This window comes from Siniperca chuatsi, linkage group LG19, assembly GCF_020085105.1.
Source record: "Siniperca chuatsi isolate FFG_IHB_CAS linkage group LG19, ASM2008510v1, whole genome shotgun sequence".
Classification (NCBI taxonomy): Eukaryota; Metazoa; Chordata; class Actinopteri; order Centrarchiformes; family Sinipercidae; genus Siniperca; species Siniperca chuatsi.
Window position 1 is genome coordinate 1,941,032 of NC_058060.1, and position 22,238 is coordinate 1,963,269.

General features: G+C 40.9%; 1 protein-coding gene across 5 annotated transcripts in view; it reads left to right on the top strand.

Annotated features, from left to right (window-relative positions):
* Positions 1 to 22,238, top strand: part of LOC122866610 (E3 ubiquitin-protein ligase HECW1) — a 107,861-nt gene that overhangs the window by 55,034 nt on the left and 30,589 nt on the right. For 2 of the 5 annotated variants that reach the window (XM_044176501.1, XM_044176500.1), the window contains 4 exons: positions 2,667 to 3,658; positions 6,057 to 6,636; positions 12,557 to 12,655; positions 20,563 to 20,716. In XM_044176501.1, coding sequence (XP_044032436.1) covers positions 2,667 to 3,658; positions 6,057 to 6,636; positions 12,557 to 12,655; positions 20,563 to 20,716 — 1,825 coding nt within the window. The remainder of the gene's footprint in view (positions 1 to 2,666; positions 3,659 to 6,056; positions 6,637 to 12,556; positions 12,656 to 20,562; positions 20,717 to 22,238) is intronic. The other 3 variants (XM_044176504.1, XM_044176502.1, XM_044176503.1) reach the window with 2 other exon arrangements.

Sequence of the window (22,238 nt, forward strand, 5' to 3'; positions counted from 1 at the left end):
CTAAGATGGTCCATTGTTATCCAAATAACAAACCGTGGGTAACAAAGGATATCAGAGACATCCTGAATGCCAAGAGGAGGGCCTTTATCGATGGTAATAGGAGGGGGGTGAGGGAAATCCAGGCTGACCTGAAGGTGAAGATCAGGGAGGCCATTGAGAAGTACAGGAGGAAGCTGGAGTGGAAACTCCAGCAGAACAACATGAGAGAGGTCTGGAGCAGCATGAAGAGCATTACTGGCTTCAGACCAACTGGCAGCAGAGGAGTTAAAGGCAGTTTGGACTGGGCCAACAAACTTAATCTGTTCTTTAACAGATTTGACACACCGGCCCCTCGGTCATCCACATCCGCATCGTCCATTACTGTCCTTCCAGCAGCTTCGGCCAGACACCACGAAACCCACACAGAGGCTGCAACCTACATCGCGACCTTCGTGAGAAACCCGTGCCATCAACCTCATCCGCCTTGTTGGCCACAGCGCCTGGTTGGCTAAAGCCGACTTTACCAGTGCCTTCAAAGTGTTGCCAATGCGTCCGGATTTCTGGAGGTTTTTTGGCGTTTCTTGGAACAATTCATATTACTTTGCCATCCGCCCAACATTTGGGTGCAAGAGCAGCCCCATGATAGTTGACTCACTTTCCGAAGCACTCTGCTGGATCCTACTCAACAACCACAAACTTCCATACGTCATTCATTTTCTGGACGACTTCCTCACCATCATACCATCATATGGTCTCTCCACCCTCAAATCTGCCTTCCTTCAGCTTAGTGTCCCCTTTTCCCCTGAGAAAACAGGAGGATCCTGTACTTCCCTCGAATTCCTCTGCATCACCCTGGATTCACTTTCCTTCCAAACCTCACTCCCAACCGAGAAACTCCACCGTATTTCCCTGTACGTCTCAAACTTCCTTGCCGTTGTACCAAACGGCAGCTTCACTCTCTGCTTGGATACCTGAATTTTGCCATCTGCATCATCCCCCAAGGTTTATCCTCCCTCTCCCACTTACTGTCCTTGTCTGCCACAGTTCCATCCCTCCATAATCATGTCATCTTGGACTACGCCTGTAAAATGGAGCTGAGACTGTGATGTGACTTTCTTTCCTCTTGGAACATCATCTCCTTTTTCTATGCCGGCCCATCACAACTCCAAGTGACCCCATTCATCCCCATGCAATCGACCCCTTTCATTCCTCTCCTCGACCCCCTTCTTCCCTCCCCTCGACCCTAATCATCTCATCATATATGACTCTCATCCATCCTTCCCAAATCCTCTCGACAATCCAAATAAGCTACCTTTTACACTGCACAATTGCAGTGGTCTTTGTTAGTGAATGCTCCTGTAGTACAGGTGCTTTGGACCGCTGTTGCTCCGAGCTCTCACTCTGCGGAGAGTCAGGTAATCGAACTGCAACTGCACGGCTAACTAGCTGAGGGCAGCTAACATTACAGTTAGCAGCAAGCTGTTCATCAGTAAACGCCAAATACGCCAAATATTTTCTCCATAAAATATGATCCAGAGCAGAGTCCTGGTCGGAGCCAGCTGTAAATCTCCTTGGTATGATAGTTGTGCGCCAATCAGTGTTGCCAACTTTTTTCTAATGAAAGTAGCTGGCACTAGCTCCAAAAGTCGCTAAAAGTCGCCAAAGACATCATCACGCAATAATTTGCAAACAGCTTAGTGCAGTGAGGGAGAGATCACCTTAATTTAAGACATATAAAACATAGATAGAGAAATCTTTGGCCAAATAATCACAAACTCACTACAGGGACATTGTGTATTTGAAGTAAAAAAAAAAAGCAAAAAAAAAAAAAATAATTAAATCTACAACGGGATCAAACGAACTATTTACATATTTACAACATGTAGTAACATCTTAATCCAGAGAGAAGCACAAACGAACTATTAGCATATTTACAAAAAATATACATATATAAATAAATTAATAAATAAAAATTAATACATGAATGAATACATAAATAAATGAATTAATAAATAAATAAATACAAATAAATTAATAAATAAATTAACATTAATAATAATAAAATGGAAAATTAAATGGGAATTAATACAAATGTAAATAAATACATAAGAAAATTAAAACAGAAAAATCAATTTGTGTCACATTTTATAAATTATTTAATGTCAAAATTAATTTTAATATTTTTGGTGCATTTAATGGCATAGTAATTTATTTATTAAGTCATTTATTTATTTATTTTTGATTTTGGCATTTCCGGTCCTCCATATATCTCCAGGTGTTGGGGAGTACTACTGCATACAGTATGTGAAAAAAGTTGTATAAAGCCTTTAATGTCTCCAGAGGGAGAAGTCTGAAGTCTGATAAATGTCGTCTCTGTAGCCCGCTCCTTAACTCTGCAGGCTAGAGGTTCCAGGCTTCATTAGGGTTAGCATAATACTCTTGAATCTCTGACTGAACCGCCGCTGGTTCAGTTGCATTGTGGGTTCATCTGTCCATTGTGAGTCTGAAAATATTATAGGAATGCAATGCTAAATCAGTGGAGTACTCTTTAAAAATGTGTATACAACTCAAAGTTGTGAATGCCATAACTGTCAAGAATATGGTAAACAAAACCCAATTTGAAGGCACCAACTATCGAAAGTGAGTTTGGTGGACATCTAACATCTACCTGTGATCTTTTTTTTTAGATGATGAGGAGGTCTCCCTCGTCATAGAGCAAGCCTGTCCTGAGGGGGAAAATGCAGTAAATGGCAACCATGCTGCTGATGGACCTGATGATGACACACTAAGTGTGGGACCTGACATGCCTGACCTCCCCCTGGATGCCCCTCCTGAGACCTCCGAACCACTATCTTCCACAGTGGAAGCCTCCACACCTGAGGAGGTCCAACCTGCTGAGAAGGCCGAGGCGACACCAGAGGTGGAGCAAGGAACTGTGGAGGAGGAGAGCACATTGAGGGAGGAGCTCCTGTCTACAGAGCCCCAGGTGGAGCGGGAGGAGGGGGCCTTGGCTGAACAGCAGGAGGAGAACAGTGGAGCGGAGGGAGAGGTGGGAAGAAGGGAGGAGAGGCTGCAGGAGGAAGAAGAGGAGGAGCAGAGAGCAGAGTCTGCACCACAAGCTGAGGAGGAAGTGACAGTAGAAGAAAAGGAGGTTGGAGAGGAAACACAGCCAAAACCAGACTCAGACAATCCTGTAGCAGCAACAACAAACAATGGGGCTTCTACTGAGGAGGCCCCCACAGAGGGAAACATCACATCCCAGGAGGCCACTGTAGAACCAGCTGAAGGGGCCCCACAGGAGGTGACAGAGGGAGGAGAAAGAAGCTGCGTCCCCTGTACCTGCCAACCCCTCTTCTCAAACTACAACTCCCATACTCCCTCACGCCGTAAAAACCGCCCCTGCTCGCTTCCGGTGTCAGAGCTAGAGACGGTGATCGCGTCAGCCTGCGGTGAGCCAGAGACACCCCGTTCCCACTACATCCGGATTCACCACCTCCTCCACAGTCTCCCCTCTGCCCGACACAGAGCTCCCAGCCAGGAGGAGGAGGAGACCGGGGAGGGAGAGAATACAAGCATCACTCAAGATACCACCTCTACATCACCAACACTTAAAACCTCCAAAGAAGAGGAGGGGCAGGAGGATGATGAAGAGGAGGATACAACTCAGTCTCCCTCTCAGGTACGGCGAGTAATTGACTTGCAGAGGTGGGTAGAGTAAGGCAAGGCAAGTTTATTTGTATAGCACATTTCAACAACAAGGCAATTCAATGTGCTTTACATAAGACATAAAAGCAACATAGGGCAATATAAAAAGACATTAAAAAACACTTAAAAAGAGTTAAATAGAAAATAAAAACATGATAAAACAGGAGAGTAAAAGTTAGAGCAGTGTAAGAAATGAATCATTATTTGATTTAATAAAAGGCAGCAGCAAACAGAAAAGTCTTCAGCCTTGATTTAAAAGAACTGAGAGTTTCAGCAGAACTGCAGTTTTCTGGGAGTTTGTTCCAGATACGTGGGGCATAAAAAATGATTTTTAGTTTTGACTCTGGGGACAGAAAGCAGACCTGTCCCAGACAGCCTGAGAGGTCTGGATGGTTCATAACGTAGCAGAAGATCAGGAATGTACTTTGGCCCCAAACCATTCAGTGCTTTATAAACCATCAGTAGTATTTTGAAATCAATTCTTTGACAGACAGGAAGCCAGTGTAAAGACCTCAGAACTGGAGTGATTTGATCCACTTTCTTGGTCTTAGTGAGGACACGAGCAGCAGCGTTCTGAATCAGCTGCAGCTGTCTGATTGATTTTTTAGAGAGACCTGTAAAGACTCCGTTACAGTAGTCGAGTCGACTGAAGATAAATGCATGGACGACTTTTTCTAAATCCTGCTGAGACATAAGTCCTTTAATCCTGGACGTATTCTTTAGGTGGCAGTAGGCTGACTTTGTGATTATCTTAATGTGGCTGTTGAAAATCAGGTCTGAGTCCATGACTACACCAAGATTTCTGGCTTGGTTTGTGGTTTTTAACATTACTGACTGAAGCTGCCAAAAACTGTGCTCAAGTCACTGTTACCGCCATCATCGGGTCTAAATTTCATTTCTTTGGTTTATGACAAAATAACTGTCAAAACTAATGACCTTCCCATCAGCCTCAGCTTTACTTTGTGTAGAGTGTGTTAATTAGCAAATGTAGCCTATGTAAACTAAGATAGTGAACATGGTAAACATTATACATCCCAGTTCTTATCACAGACAACCATGGATCAGGTGAGCCCACTGCATCCAGGTCTTTCCAATCAAATGAAGACAAGAAGAGCTCTGTCCCCCTTAGTTTTCATCCTGGACTCAGGAACAGACAGGAGACCCCTGCCCGAAGATCTCAAACTATGTGAAGGTTCATAAGGGATTACAAGGTCTAAAATATATTCTGGAGCCATGAAGAGCCTTAAAAGTAATCAACAAGATCTTAAAATCAATCCTAAAACAAACAGGGAGCCAATGTAAAGAGGCTAAAACAGGTGTGATGTGGTCGTACTTCTTGGTCCTGGTTAACAGCCTAGCACCTAGAGCAGCCTAGAGTTCTGTACAGTCTGCAGTCGTGTCAAAGTTTTTTGATTAAGACAAGTGAACAGACTGTTACAATAATCGAGGCGTGAGGAGATAAAAGCATGTACAACAGTTTCTGCATCACTAAGATTTAAAATAGATTGGATTTTTGCAATGTTTCTGAGGTGATAAAAACATGATTGGAAAAGCTTAGTGATATGTTGCTCAAAACATAAATTGTTATCAAACAGGACACCAAGATTTCTTGCAACAGGCTTGATATGTTGTGACAGGTTACCAGTAGATGGCAGTATTTGTTTAGTGATGTGTTGGGGCCCAATAACAAGGATTTCAGTTTTATTTGAGTTGAGCTGAAAAAAATGTATTGACATCCAATTTTTTATGTCAGACAGGCAGTCCTGCAGAGAACTCAGCGTACTAAGGTCAGTGGGCTTGACAGGGAGGTACAACTGTGTGTCATCCGCATAACAATGAAAAGAAATACCATGTCTGCGGATTACATCACCCAAAGTAAGCATGTATAAGGAGAACAGTATTGGTCCCAGAATTGGACCTTGAGGCACACCGTACTTGATATGGGAAAAGGATGACATGAAGTTATTATGCTGACACAGAATTTCCAGAAAATCCAGATTGAAACTTTTCAAAGGTATTATTGTTTTCCACAGCAGCAAGAAGCTGCTTAGATACAAGTTTTTCTAGTGTATACAGAGACATAAGGATTCCTCTACACAGAACGTGCATTAATGCATAAAATAATAAATAATTAACAGTGGTGCATTGACAGTATCCAAATGTAACATAGTAAAAGTATAGATTTTTTCTTTAAAAATGTACTTTAGCAAGGGCTTTTTAGAAACACTTGTCACAGAAATAACAGTATGTTCACATTTTACGTCTCTCCTTTAGGAAATCCAGCAGTGTCAGTTCAACTAATGTTTACCCTGCAAGGCAATAAAAGCCTTACTTATTGCCTCTTTGAATGTTTTGTTTGTGTATTCCTGCAGGTCCCAGAGTGTCCTGGCTCCTGCTGCCGTCGCTCCCTACCCCGCAGCCTCTCCATTGAACGCCTCTCTGAGCTGAACCAGCTCCTGGAAGGTGAAGGAGTAGGAGGAGGACATGCAGCTGTCAGGAGGATCTCTCCCTCCTGCCTGGAGAGCGAGGAGGGGGATTCCAGTAACGAAGGAGGAAGAAGAGTTGGCGGGAGCACTTACAGACCTCCAGGTGAGAACGAGTGTGAGTTTTGCGACACCTCCTGCTACAGCACCTCCTGCTACAGCACTTCCTGTTACAGCACATCATGCTACAGCAACTCGGGCTACGAGGGGAGGAGCCGCTTCTGCAGCCACACCCGCCTCTCCTCAGTGGACAGCAACAGACTCTCCGGCAGCACCGTGTTCTCCTCCCAGGACGAAGATGAAGATGAGGAAAGCGCCTTTGAGTCAGTACCTGACGCTGGCCACACACCAGAGGGCCAGGAGGTGGGCGGGGCAGGAGGAGAGAGGAGGACAGGGAGGTGGAAGGAGGCCAGGAGAGGAGAGCAGGGGGAGCCGGCTGTGGCGGGGCCCAGCGATAGGAACAACTTCGGTGAGAGAAACATTACCTTGTTATTGGTTGTCTGCTAGAGTCTCAGCTTCATTCTGTGTTAAAACTTAAACATGCACTTCATTACAACAGCTGGAGCTTCAGTTGGTCAGCTGCAATGTTTTGGCAAGAGTCTGGCCAGTCAGCCCCTACTATTTCATTTTATTTTTAGGTGGCACTCTGCTGACACATCTTTAAATGAAAGAAAACACAAAATGGAAACTGTAAATTTTAACAGAGGAAACAAATGTATTGTGAGATGGAATGTGATAGGCCACATATTATGAATTTAAATAACAAAAAGTTAAATTTAAAAGCCTTTTTGGAATGACTTTTGAAGGCCGTCCTGGAAGCCCACACATACTACATAAGTGTAACTCCCTCAGTTCGATTCCAGCCAGGGATCTTTGTTGCATGTCATACCCCCCTCTCTCTCCAGTACCAACTATCAAAGGAAGGCAGAATTATTATTATTTTTTGTTTTTTTTTTGCAATTTTACAAGTTCAGTTAACAATTCACAATTTAAAGATTGAATAAGGAAATAGCATTATTAACTGGCAAACATAATGATCTTTTTTGTCTGTACTTTGAGTTTTTTAATGCATAATGATCAAGTAATTTTTTTTAAATTGATCATTGATTTATTAATTGGTTATAATTTAACACAGTTGAAGTCTGTTATTATTCCAGTGACACACCACAGGCTTTTAATGTGAAAAGTCTGCATGAAGTGTTGAGTTTAATTCACGGTAGCTTAACAGCAATTGAAAAAACAGCAAAGTGGAAGCAGTTAGAAAAAATTAATAAATGAAAACAGTATTTGTGTTAAAAGAGCAATTAAGAGCAGCAGAGTGGTATGACATGGCTCTGTTATTGTACTGATGGAATTAGTGCTGTGGAAATGTACATTATCCTGAATTTACCATATGAGCCATTATAGTACAAGTAGTTCCACCTGCCTTTATCCACAGCTTTACCGTAAGTGACAGTCACAACCAAAGCTTTTGTTAATTTTAAAAATGCCAGGTGCTGTCAAACCGTGTAAAACGGGCAGCAGCATTCTTAATTCCATTTATTAAATAATGACATTGAGGAGAAAATGTATCAGGGAATTCACTGTGAGATGAGGGAGAGAGCATCCCTCGTGCACTCAAAGGTCATTAATTAATGGAGACCTATGTTGGAAAGCCCTAAAGCCATTCACATTCAATAGATAGATGAAGCCAGAAATGTTACACATTCTATGTGTGAAATGGGCTTAAAAGAAGGTAAGGCAATGCTGACAAACATATGATCGTATATGTAGTGAAGCATTTGATGATGATTTAATTTACTTTTTTCTTAATAAAAGTAAAAAATAAAATAACCTAATTAAAAATGCACAAATAAGCCACTGGGTTCCAGTAGAAAAAAGTACTGTTAATTGGATTTAGCCGCTTCATATTGCCTGCAGTCAAATGAGACTGGCATTGTTTTACTGGATATGTCTTATGGTTTATACTGTATTTGTACATTTTACATGACGACTGTTATGGATTTTGCTAGAAAAGTAGGTCACTTAAAATGAAATTTTCCTCCTCTGAAATGCAGTCAGCGCACAGCCAGACTCCCTGCCAGGTGTGTTGTTTCGAATGGTTTTCTTTTCTTTTTCCCCTCCTGTTCCCATCAAAACACACCAGAACTCCACCTTAAGGTTTTTTTATTTTGAAAAATCAGATTGGGTCCAGTCGTTTCTATTCATTTTTGATATTATTGATATGATTATTTTTGATTGATTACATATTTTAGATCACTATGGTGTGTTTATGGGAAGCCCTTAATGTATATTTGTTGTTTTAAACCTGGGCCAAGACTTTATTTGTGCCACTGTGAGAATTGATTCTGGTCCATCAACTCTTGCTTAAATAAACCATGGATGCATTCACACTACTTCAAATAACTTCTGTAAAGTATGAAATACCATAGCTGCTGTGCTAAGTTTAAGACTCCTTTTTAAATCATACATGCAAATTATTTTGAATGTGGGTGTAAGGAAGACAATATTTGGGTCTTCCGCCTCCTCTAGCATGACGTAAACAAGGAAGTGACTGAGTAATGCTGTGGTAAGTGCTGAGTCGTAGCTATTTAAAGATATCTGCAGAGTGAGTCTCATTGTGTAATTGTTATTTTTAGTTCAAACTGTTGGAGTTTGTGTTGGCGCGGTGGGTGTGTACTGGACAGTAGTTCTGCTGGAAAACAGGAGTTATTTAAAGCTCTGTGCTGAAGTCTGTAAATGTCTATAGTCTGTCATTATCATGTCAAAAATGACCATTAAAAAGCCTGAGTTTAAATAATAATAATAATCCACTGTTTACTGATACAAAGTATCAGTTCCTGACCTCCCATGCATTCATTTAATTTAAGTTGTTATGAGTCATATGAGATGATTCATATCTATCAGCTCATCCAAATCTTATGTTATTAAAACAAAGATCAAAGAACAATAAAAAAACAAAATCATTTGATGATCATTTCCAAATTCCCCCAGATCACACACTGGACAAATTATACTTTCTTCTTCCAAAATAGTGTACCCAAGCATCAATATGCAGCAGCAGTTTACCAGCTCCAATCTGAGCACAAAAATGTTCTTTTTTTCATTTTCAGTAAAGTAAGCATATTTAAATTCACAATAAGTGCCCAGCTTTTGGTGTAATTCAGATCTCATTTCTCACAGTCACATTTAACCTAGTGAAACATCTTCTCCGTTACATATACAAAATCTATTTATCTATCTATTTTCTCCAATTTAAAGAATTGATCTTCAAACCCATATGTTCAACACATATTGTCAGTTATCCAGGGCCCATTTTGTTGTTTATCCCATTTCAATATTCTTTTGGCTTGTCTATTATCATCGATATTGATTAATCTGTTCCAAAGCCTGGTGATACAACCCTTCTACTGAACCTCACAGGGCTTCCACCCCATGTCTCCTATGATTGCTAAAGTTGGATCTTATTTCTAAACACCAAGGGAATATGGGATGGTTTATGAATAGCGTCACTCCTGGTGTAACTCCCATGACCCCAGACCCACGCTGCATAATCAAGAACAGGACAAACACAAGCCTAAAAGAGTTAGGTAAATGTATGGAAACCAATTATTTGATTTAGCCAAAAATGAAATCAATACAACAACATAATATTCAATAGTAATGTAGCATAAAATGTCATGATAATTTTTCTGGATTAATGAGACGTTTGCAGGAGAATTTTCACTGTAGATTTTAAGATGACACATTTTACCTGAACTGTTTGATATGAAAATTGCCATATTTACATATATCAAACTCAGGAGGTCCTCTTTTGAGATGACTTACACCTTTGTCGAACAGGTGATCATACTATGCCATTCATCTAGGTTTGCCCAGATAATATGAAACAATCCTACTGTGGCTTTGAAAAGTATTTATATGCATACTAGTCGTGTGTGTCTTGTCCACATAGTGATCACTTCTTATTTTGGCAAATAACTTGGCTAGGTGTGGAAGATGCTCCTGATGTCACTGCACAGCCTGCAGTTAATTGTTTATTTTATTTCTCTGTCTGCGTTTGGGTCCAACCCCTAGTTTCCCCTGAGTTCCCTGCTTGGCAACACAGTACAAACTGACCAAACATGGACCCAGCAGACATCGAATCTCTCGTGAAGGAATTTAAGGAGATGACTTCCATTAATGAGAGATTGCGCTTATCCACTGAAGGCTCCATGGACATGAGGCGCAGGATTTTTGTATTCTTTGATAGAAGGAAATATTTTGTCAAGGCCCAGACTGTTGAAACTTCCAGCTATGGCAGAGCAGTTAACAGTGCTTGCAACTCAAGCAAAGCTTGCAGCCCTGCATGGATTCTCTCAGTAACTCTGATGTTAGGCTTAGCTTGGAGTTTGCCAGCCACCTGCCAGTCCCAGCTTCTGAGGCTGCTAGCCATCACCCAGACACCCAGCCTGCTAACCTGTTGGCACCTCAGCTTGTTGCTGTCTTGGCGCCTTCTGGGAAACCCCCCAGGAGGAAGCATGGCTCCCGCCAATGTTCGTCTTCACCGCTGCCCAGCTGCTCGACTTTACCGCTGCCCAGCGCCCCAGAGACTCAGCTGTCCAGCGCCCCAGAACCGTCAGCAGTCCTGCCTGGTCCTCAGGCGGCAGCCTGGCTGACCCCAGTTCCTGCACCGCAACAGCCCCCAGGACTCTCCGTTGGATCGCAACAGGCCCCTGGACTCTCTGCTGGATCGAACAGGCCCCTGGACTCTCCGCTGGATCGCAGTAGCCCCCTGGACTCTCCACTGGATCGCAGCAGCAGCCATCTCCTGTCGCCGCTGGATCGCAGCTGCCTCCTTCCCCGGTTGGATCACAGCACACCTCTGAATTCTCTGCTGGATCGCAGCAGGCCCCGAATGTGCTGTCATCTACAACCTGTCACTGCTGGATCGCAGCAGCAGCACCCTCCTGTTCTACCAGAGCGGTAAGCTCTGGGTTCCCTGGCATCACTGGTTCTGCCGGTTCCTCTACCGGTCTCCCCGTCGCTGGCTTCCTGTCCTGCTGCCCTGTCGCCGGGCCCCGAGGTCCCCAGCTCTGCACATGTCCAGCCCCTGGGCGGAGCTCCGCACATGTCCAACCCAGGGGATCATCTCAAAGCATGTTGTGTGCATTAACACGCATTTTTCCCTCATCCAGATCACACATACAGTCACAATTGCTATTTTAATAGCAGATGGAAATGCTGTCAGAGACAAATTCCAAAGAGAGTGCCAGTAGCCAATGAATCCAATGCATCTTATAGTTAGGTGTTATGGAGTGAGTTGAGTATAGTTTCTTGTTTGAGATCATTGGTTCTTCTGTTAGTGACATGTCAGAAAACAGTTTCAATCTGAATCTGAATCTTTCAATCTGAATTACCAATCCTATCACAAGACAGAACATTGATATTGGACGATTTTGCAAAACTCTAGATTATGTTCAATGTTTTTAAAATGATTTCTGGGTCAAATGACTTTGTGTAATGTGAAAGGTGTCGCTTATAGTGATGGAACCACAGAGAATTATCACTAAGTCTGCACTCCCCTCAGCTCTACAGTGTGTGCCTCTTTCAGTTCATTGTTTTGGTTTTATGGCCCACAACTTCACTAGCTGGTGAACATAGTGGAGCTTTTAGCGGCCAAGATAGTTAGACCAAGATAGTTTTGTGAGGAGTTGGTAGAGACCAAAAACACAGCTAAAAGGAGAATGAATATTGGACTTACATTCATCAGGTGGACATAAACACGACTCCAAATGAATTATGATGTTGCTCTGTGTGTCTGCTTGATGTGTAAATAGGCAACTGTTTGGTAAATGTTAGCCATATCAACTTCATGAGGCAATGATTTGTCAATTTATTAACAGCTTGTTCCGCTGCCCCCACGTGGCCCAAAAAAAATCTATTTGTACTGCTTTAAGGTTAGGTAAATGTTGCGGTTATGCAACAAACTATGGTTAAGGTTAGGCACTTAAAACACTTTAGGGAAAGGTTAGGGAAAGATCGTGGTTACGGTTTAAAAATGCTAATGTTAACTGTGTGACGCAAACTCAATGAACTCTCATGTATGATGCATCCAATGAGCTACACGCCCATCCACCACCCAACCTCCACACCCATTCTTTTCACCTTGCTACATAAAGGGCCCATTACTTTGTTGGTACTGGATGAAAATCATGCACTGCAAAACTGCCCAATATAAACGTCATTCCCAGGGATACTAGGCCGGATTTACATGGTTATATGGAAATATGGAATTTCTGCATCCTGAAGGTGTGCGATGTCCAGTTTTTTCCTAGTCTGACAGGTGGTATAGTGTATCCCTAGTCTTATGGTAATGTATCCCATACTGTCTCTCTGATGTCCTGTAGGCTCAGGCTTCTCCCCTCCTGTTGGCCATCTTCCAGTCCTGCGACCCAGCCATGACCTAAATCATTTTCCTGCTGCCACTGACCAAGCCTTACCTCCAAGTAAGAATCAACACCTCCCAGTCTTACTCTGGAGTCACATTCCTACAATTTGGTTTGCTGTGAGTGTGGCTGTTAGTGTGTATGTCTCAATCAAGTGCATGCTGTCATGTATGTTTGCTTTCCAAACATATTCCATCTCCTCTGTGTTTGCTGTCATCATCTCATCCTCCCTCCTTGCACACCTCTATAGGTTTAGATGTACAGTTTTATACTGCTCTGTGCTGCTTGGTTCATGGTTGGATCTGCACTCAGTATTGGATGGCTAGATGGCTTGCTGGTCTTCGCTGATTTAGAGCAGGAAGGTCAGCTGCCGGAAGGCCCAAACTCCTCTTAGCTGTTACATCATCATCCAACTGAGAGTCTGAAATGCTGTTATTCATCCTGAAATAGTGCCAGCACTTAACTCATCATGAAACAACAAATTATTAGTTTGACATTTGTTTGTGTACAGATTAAACAAACAAGATACAAAGGGTTAATTAGTGAGCTTCGGAGATGTTGATAGGTGGATTTTTTAACTTAAGACAGAGCCAGGCTAGCCGGTTCCCAGTCCTGTGTCCCAATGCTTCCAGGTTTTATGCTAACCTTGTCTCACCATCAGCATGGATCATCTTATCTCACTCTCGGAAATAAAACAAATAAGTGTATTTTGCAAAATGTTGAACTCACAAGTGATTGTTGTGATGCACAGAATAGTGTAATGGTATTGTAACCAAGCATCCTGGGTTCGCCTAACTGTATGAACTTAATAACGAAACAATACGGAACAATAAGTCCAAACATTCTCATTTAGAACATTTTGTTGTAACACACCACACACAATAAAACCCCTCCCTACCTCCCTCTCCCCTCCCAAACAAAGAAGAGTTGAATCTCACTCAGTTGTCCTTCCCGGCTCCTTTACAGTCAAGATGGTGGCAGAGATAACAAAAACGGGGATTTAGGTATGGAATTAATCTGCAGATGCTCCGGTTCAATAGGAGACCCAACTTTTCAATGGATGTCAGTTTTTGAGCCACGACAAAGGCCAAAATGTGGCCTGCAACAGACTAGGTGAGCCTCGTTTTCAGCCTAGCCAATTTCCGGAATTGCCTTTTGCATGTTGTAAGGCATATCGTAAAATGGTGAATACTGCTGAAATGACGAAAGTATGAACTTTCTGATAGGCTCAGTCAATAAAATAGGTTTTTCAAAAATTGTGAATCACTACAACCACGAGAGGTTCTTGAGCATAGTCAGAAATGTGCACAAAAAATATTAGGCTGATGGGTCCAGTAGTATGCGAGATTAGCTGCGGACAGATACACACACGACCAAGCATATGATCAGTAATATACTAACATTCTTGAATGTCGCAATGTTTGTGCGAAATCAGAAGTTGACAATTTCCTAGCCATTTTAGCTCTTGTCTCTTTAAGCCCCCCCTCACTTAATGGCCATTTTCTTAGCCACCGTTTTCATTTCACAATGTAAGTCTATGATAAACATCGTTTTGGGCCAGTACATCACGTGACAAACCACTATGTCAAATTAGCTTCAAAGCCCGGCACACTTCCTGGGGGCTTGGCACCCAGTGCTTGTGAAATGATCACCGCCCGCACCACCTCATCATCTTGCCGGTGTGCTCAACAGCATATGACAGCTGCACTACTTAGCTTGAAAAATAGCAATATGGGGCACTGAATTTGATGAATTTACTGTTTATCAGACCACCTGTGAGACAAGAATTAGGTTGGAAAAATAATAGATGCCACTGGAGCGGAGTGTTTCTGGGGGCTGGGCCTCACTGATTACTGTACAAAAACACACACCTTTTAGAACTTTATTATTCACTGATATTGGTGAAACTGATGGTATTTTCCAGAGAAAATATTTTCTGGTTTTCCCTCTGATGTCCTCCTGCTGCTCTGTCTCAACTCTCTGTGATTTATGGAGTTTCCTGATGGACAGATAGCTTCAAAGTAACCACTAACTGCTGCTAATTGTAGCTGCCATTAGCTAGTTAGCTCAGTTAGCTGTGCAGCTAGCGGTCCTATTAGCTAAGTTAACTCTAGCCAGATTGGGAGCTCGGAGCCCGGGCCTGAAAACCTCCTCCTCCTCCCGGAGGTCCAAAGCTCTAGTGCAAGTGGTGTAAACACCAACACTCCCCCGGTGCTCAGAGCTCCTAGTTGACTGAGCTAACTAGCTAACAGCAGCTACAATTAGCAGCAGTTAGCTGCTAACTTTCCTTCACAACCGAAAAAGCACTTTCTGCGAGACATACTCAACAATCTCCAAAAACTTGGAGTAATCCTGAGTAGAGCGGTCAAATAACTTAGACAGACTGAGTGGGTGGATGGCCACGTCCCTGTACAATTTGCATCTCTTTCTGTGTGTCATAATGCTGAATAAATCTGAACACATAGACATGATACACATATTTTTTTATTCAATGTGACTTACACTTGCCAAGGATATCATTATCTCCGATTACAAATAAATGTCCATAAATCTGGTTAGAAATCATAGAAAAAAAGATGCTTCAGAACTTGCCTGAGAATCATCATGTTTTAAAGTTTTCAGTATCAAAGTAATCCAGTTATAGTTGTCTGGACATCCATGGGTACACTGCAAAAAGGAACTGCTAATAGCTAATTCAGCACACTTTTAATAATGCCAGTTTTCCAAAATGTAAACAAACAAAACGAGGCTCAAGTTATAGCCCACAGTGTAACTCACTGAATACATGGCAACATTATACTTCTTGTCTACATCCCCCCAAAGCATTATGGAAACTGTAGTTCCAAAACTTAGAGCATTATCATCCCCCAAATAAAAGTAAGACAAAGAATAATAAGTGTGACACAAATCCATTAATATTTACTTTTTTTCACCATCAATAATTTTAGATTACTAAGGCCCATGTTGTTGAGGAGCGTAGTTGTCTCAATTTTGTCAAAGGGGCCCCACAGTGTCAGACTTTGAAAGCCCTGCCTTAGTGGATATTCTTTTTAAGATCATTCCACAGATCAATCCTGCCGGTGGTCAGCAATCGTTTTAACTCATCCCCGCTGTGTCGCAGTGTCGACTGAGAGGCTGCTGAGAGGCTGCTGAGGTCTTACTGGACTCTAACTGGACCTGAAATTATATTCTGTCTAACTTCTGGCTAATTGCAATACATCTTTTTAACTTATTACATCCATTTTGCACACCTTACAGCAATTTGCACACTTTAACGCATGCACATTTTACATACATTTATACATTTAACTCTTATGTTTAGTACTTGTGTTTTGATATTTGTTCTTTTGCACTATTCTTGTGTGGTTCGTTCTTGTATTGCTGTGACATGAGAATTTCCCCCAGGCGATAAATAAAGTATCTATTCATCCATCCATGTACGCCAAAGTGTGAATTCCAGTCACAACACTGGACAACCAGTCTGGTCAGAACCCTGGACAATGCTCTTAATGTAAAGAGACGTTGTCAGAGCCCAAAGTGATGAATTCAAAATAATTATTTTGTCATATCATTTTGGATAAAAACCAAAGGTTTTCTGTGTAAAATGATATGGAATAAACAAACAGATCAACACATAGCACTAACCATCTCCTACAGAATATAACCACATAGTGTGAAGCACATTCCTGCTTGACTTTTAAGTATGTCGAGGTCAATAGCAGCACAATTTGGAGCACTTTCCACCAGATAAGCAATGTGTTCAGTCATCTGACACCATGGATTGGATCCACTTACAACACATACAGGCACAGGACTACATTTATATCTAGTGACACTCAGCTGCACTTTGTGTTTGAGCAGGAGTACAAAGCCTGATCATAATTTCTGTTGAAACTAAGAGGAAAAAGTGATTGTCATTATTAGATCACTCTTTCACCTATAACCTGACCCAAAACACCTTCAGCATGATTAAAATGGAGCAGGGCTACTACAAAGCCAAATTAGGAATACTAACTCCCCTAAATATGGTCAGGACTGGCAATAAGAGGCTGTTCTGTGTGTGTTTGTGTGGGCAGAGGAGTCGTGACAAATAACAGAGGGTTTTTCTGTCTGTTCTAGTCTTCATCTTTCTCCTCCTCCAGCAGTTAGCCAGAGTTGATAAAAGCTGCTACAGTCCCTGTTTCACACATTCACACTGAGGCCATTTAAGATCCAAATGAAATCCTAATTGTGGCATATCAGATAGCCACAATAACAAAAGCTTTCCAATTCCAACCTGCTTATGTTTCTGACCTCTACTGATATATTTTATGACAAGAATTCAAATCTCCCCAAACCACTCAGGAAACACAAATTCACACAAATTACAGAAATTACATTAAACAAAATCTGTTGTCATTTTTGAACTATTCGTGGGTGCGGGAGAGTGTCAACAGGGGAAGGACCCAAATGCAGACAGAGGCAGCAGGATGACTTTAGTCGTTTAATGACCAAAAATAGCTTACTGGTAGGCTGGCAGGTAAACTGGTAACAGACACACAGCCAGGCAGGTTCAGTTCACAGAAGCTTGAAAGCAAAAGGTGATCAGGTGATGGGAAAGGAGGGAAAGTCCAAGGGCATCTGGTGGATGGATGGAAAATGGCAATGAAGGGAGCTGGGGAATAGGGAATGTGGCTGGAGAGGAGGGACAGAGAGACTGTGATAACTTTTTTAAATTAATCATTTTTAAGCTATAATCTACAAATATTTTACTTACTGTAAGTAAGTGCAATAAAACCTTTGACAGTAAAACGCAATACTTCAATCAATACACCTGTTCAACAAGCAGCAAACATGTAGAAAGCGATATTTTAATTGGCTATGTTTTACACAAGCACAGCACGCTAGCTCAGCTAATAGCGAATTGTTACAAACAAGCTAAAACGAAGCTGTCTGTATGTAGTCTAACTGTTTATCTTAGTTTGCCACAAATCTTAAAATTTGGCAAATTCTTGTAAACTTAGTGCTGGGTGAGACAAACCAGCCCCTCCTCTCTCTACTAGCGGAAACTTATCTGCAGTGAATCACAGCAGCAGCAGAGGGAGGAGGACAGGAGGAAGGACTGAAAGAATGAAGAACACAGACATCACTCAGTATTTTGATGTCAGGAATATGATTTATTTTACTGACATTTAAAATATTCAATTCTAATCCAAAATGTATTCTGTTTTTATTTTTATTATTTTTATTTTTAAAGCAGTTATTTAGTAATGGAAAAAGAACCGATTGTAGAAGAAGAGTATTGATAATGAACCGAACCGATAAGAGCATCGATAAAAGTAGTAGAATCGATAAAATCCTAGCGATACCCATCCCTACTAATAATTTATCACTTACTCACAGTTAATCTCTGGGGAGAAGGAGGGGGGGATTGTCATACCATTTTCGATATGCAAGAATATTTGTTGCTTTGCATTTATGACACACTGTGTCCTTGTTCTGATTAATTTACTTTATTATTTATGAAGATTAAACATAACAATTAACTTTAGTGTTTGTTGTTATTAATAAATAATAATTAAAACAATTTGTATTCAATTAAATTATATTTATATAGCGCCAATTCATAACACGTTTTCTCATTACACTTTTCCTATAAAGCAGTCAGAAAGTGACAGAAAGAGAGAGGAGAGAAACGAGAAAGCACAAAACTACGGGAGAGAGAAGATGTCGAGTTAGTAACATGCAGTAATGGGATAAAAATGCATACAGATGGAGAGGGAGAGAAGGAGAGTGGAGAGAGGTGCATCATGGGAAGTCTCCCGGCAATCTAGGCCTATAACTAAGGGATGGTTCAGGACTCACCCAAGCCAGCCCTAACTATAAGCTTTATCAAAGAGGAAAGTCTTTGGCACAAACTCTTAAATGTGGAGATGGTGTCTGCCTCCCGAACCCAAACTGGGACCTGATTCCACAGGAGAGGAGCTTGATAACTGAAGGCTCTGGCTCCCATTCTACTTTTGGAGACTCTAGAACCAGAAATAACCCTGCATTCTGGGAGTGCAGTGTTCTAGTGGGGAAATAAGGTATTATGAGCTCTTTAAGATACGATGGTGCCTGAGCCTTAAGAGCTTTGTAGGTAAGTAGAAGGATTATAAATTCTGTTCTGGATTTTTCAGGGAGCCAGTGCAGAGAAGCTAATATTGGAGAAATATGATCTCTTTTCCTAGTTTCAGCATTCTGGATCAATTGGAGAATCTTTAGGGACTTATTCGGGCAGCCTGATAATAAGGAATTGCAATAATCCAGCCTAGAAGTAACAAATGAATGGACTAGTTTTTCTGCATCATTTTGATACAGGATGAGCCAGATTTTTGCAATGTTACGTAGGTGAAAAAAGCCAGTCCTTGTATAGAGGCAAGTAAAAATTTACTTTGAAAACAGAGTTTGAACGACAGCTCTCACACCGGCCTTAACAAGCTGAACCAAACATGCAAACACACCAGAGCTTGTTTGAACTGCAACAAACAGGTCAGGTGTGAAAGCACCCTCAGTTGTAGACAGTGTGTGGTTAAATATAAGTGGTCATAAGTACAGTACATTCATTACTTACCTCCAGTTTAAGTGCCAAGTCGTCTTCACTGTGGTGTTTTTATATTCTGTCTGAAAGAACAAAGTGGATTGAGCCTATAAGCCCAGATCGTGCTGTAGTGAAGTATCAGTCTCTGGAAAAGTAACTGGGTTGCTTACAGATGCACATCAGTAAAGGGAGGGAGAGGGAGAGAATGGGTGCAGGCAGACAGTCACAAATGGTGCACAATCGCTGCATTTAGGGACATGGGGAATTGTGTATTAAAAAGTACAGTGAGTATTGGACTTACGTTCATCAGATGAACACAAACACAACTGCAAATTAATGCTAATGTTGCTCTGTATATGATGGATGTGTAAATAGGCAAGTCTTGGCGAACAACTTTGTAAGGTGATAACAAGTCAATGTGTTTACAGCTTGTTTCAAAATGACTTGATAAGAAGGAGATTTTTGTAGCCTAATGAATTTCCATCCTGTGATCCAAGATGGATTCACTTGTTTTTGACACATTGTGTTTTCTATTAGGGGATGTGTGTTATACTAGAATTGATCTTTTTGTACTCTTTTTTTTTTAACCATTGTTTTACATAATGGAAAGACAAGCTTATATTCTCCAATCATTTGCTCCGTAGTCTTAGATCCTACCACTGATCAACACGAAAGTCCTGGTGATCTTCAAGGCAGGCATGAAGGGATTAGTTATCCTCTCAGTTTTGGTTTTATGACTTACAGCATCAAAGTAGTGGGAAAATACCCTATCTCCCTATTTCTCTTTAAAGGAGAAACTCGGTCCTTGTGAGCGGATGGTGGTCAACACAAAAAGATTTGGAATATGTGTGTGGGGTACGCTGAAATCTAGAGTGAGTGATTATGAAAGTAAGGATGTACATGCTATTTTAGTAATATATCTAGTTTATTAAACTCCTGAGTTTGAGTGATATAACATACAGTCTCTGTATGTATCTCAATAAATATATGAGAATTTGCTATATTTGGCAAGTATATTTTGTGAATTATAATAAACCAAATGGTACCTTCAAATATAGCAAGTTGTCTGTAGATAAAAATATTGCAATGTGTCTTATTGTGTTTACAGTTGAAAGGAAGCTTCAGATTTTGTAATTAAGATTTTTTTAATTCATCAACAGAAAAAACAAGGCATTGAAGGCAGTATGAATATTGTTTGACAACCAGGGAATATTAACAATTTGGGCAGTACCAGCCAGTTCAAATCCGTTCTTGAGCTTCTTTTCATTTATCTTTAGGGTTAATGACATTCAGGAGGAGGTTTGCTTACATCTAGCTCACTGAGATGTGATAGACAAACACATTCTTAACAGTGATATAGAAACGTAGCTAATAACTTTGTCACTCCCCCACCTCTCTGTTGCCACAGACTGGGAAGCTCGTATCGACAGCCATGGCAGAGTTTTCTATGTGGACCATGTCAACCGGACCACAACCTGGCAGAGACCGAGCCACAGCAGCAAGTGTAACCACGGCATCCCCCGCTCAGGATCCACCCAGCAGATGGAACAACTCAACAGGAGGTCAGACTGAGAATACAGAGAGAGAGCTCCAACTGTAATGATCATCAGGCACTCGTGTATCAACCAATATTATCAAACAGCAAGAATTGCAACTAAATTGAGAAAATGTATTGTGAAATGTATCTCTTCATTTATCTTCTCCTATGTGGCCTGTCTCTTGCATTTGTTTAATACTATTTCAAAGTAGACACTGTAGCCTATATCAGTCACGTGGCATGTGTTGGCAATATTTCTAACTGATTTAGCATATTTGTTTCTCTTTAAGCACTAAATGGGTAAATATGACAAATATTTTGTCATGGTGGCAGAATAAAATCAAATAAAATGAATATAATTTTAAAATAATTAAAAATGAAAACACCAGTTAAGTGCCTGAATATTTTTAAGCTATCAAAACAACACTTTATTTTGCTTTGAGTTTGGAATTAAAATGCTAAACAGAGTGTTGCACTTGTGAGTTAAATTTCACAGTGTTATATATGAAAAAGTACATCAGAATCAGCTTTATTTGACAAGTATGTTTGCAAATACAAGGAATCTGACTTCCGGTCTAGTAGCACTCAGTGTACTTCTGCACTGTCCCAGAAACTATGTTCAGGAAGACACAGACATATAGCTGAACAAAGATAAGCAAACATAAACATATAATTATTTATGTACATACAAGTCAGTGAAAAAATAGATACATAACACAAAAAAACAGGGATATAGTGCAATGGTGTGTAAGAGTGCAAAGAGTGCTGGAATAAATATTGAATGGGTAAAGCAAGAAGTTTCTTCATCTACATACAGTAGTTGGTTTATGTACAGTACATGTTTGTATACAAGTCTATGTACAGTATGTACAGGCTACTTAGATTTACATTTGACAGTGATGGATTATATCTACATGTTATTGCACAATACATATTTTAAACTAATAATATACATAATTAATAATAAGTGATTTGTAGGTACAGCGGATGTTTTAGTGTTACAGGGTTATTGCACAGTGACTGTTTCTGACATCACATGACGTGTTAAACTGTTCACAACTGATTTAACTGACCAATACTATATACTAAAAAACCCACCTGAATACCAAATACCAATAACTATAGCAATCAATGTACCTCTGAATATTTTGTTTTTAGTTGTTTTTGTCAACTAAACAATAATAATCTTGCAGTGAAAAGACAATGAGGAAGGAGGAAATATGAGGGAGTGGAGGCATCGTCGCAGTCAGTACAGTATTCTAAGCTGCATACAGGTCCTATAGTGGAGTTAGGCTGACATCTGGTGACTGGAAAGGAAACTCAAACCATCAACCTTTGTTTGTGAAGCACATTTTGTGCGAAGAAGTGCAGTGCAATGCAGATCAACAAATAAGATCATGAGAAATATGCAATAATATTATACAAAAGCTCAATAGCACAAGTAGCACTGAACAGGTCTTGAAACATGTGAAATGTGTCTTTGTGAAAGATGCAGATATCCTTTACAAACCCAGTAATACTTCACAAGCCAAATAAATAAACTTGTT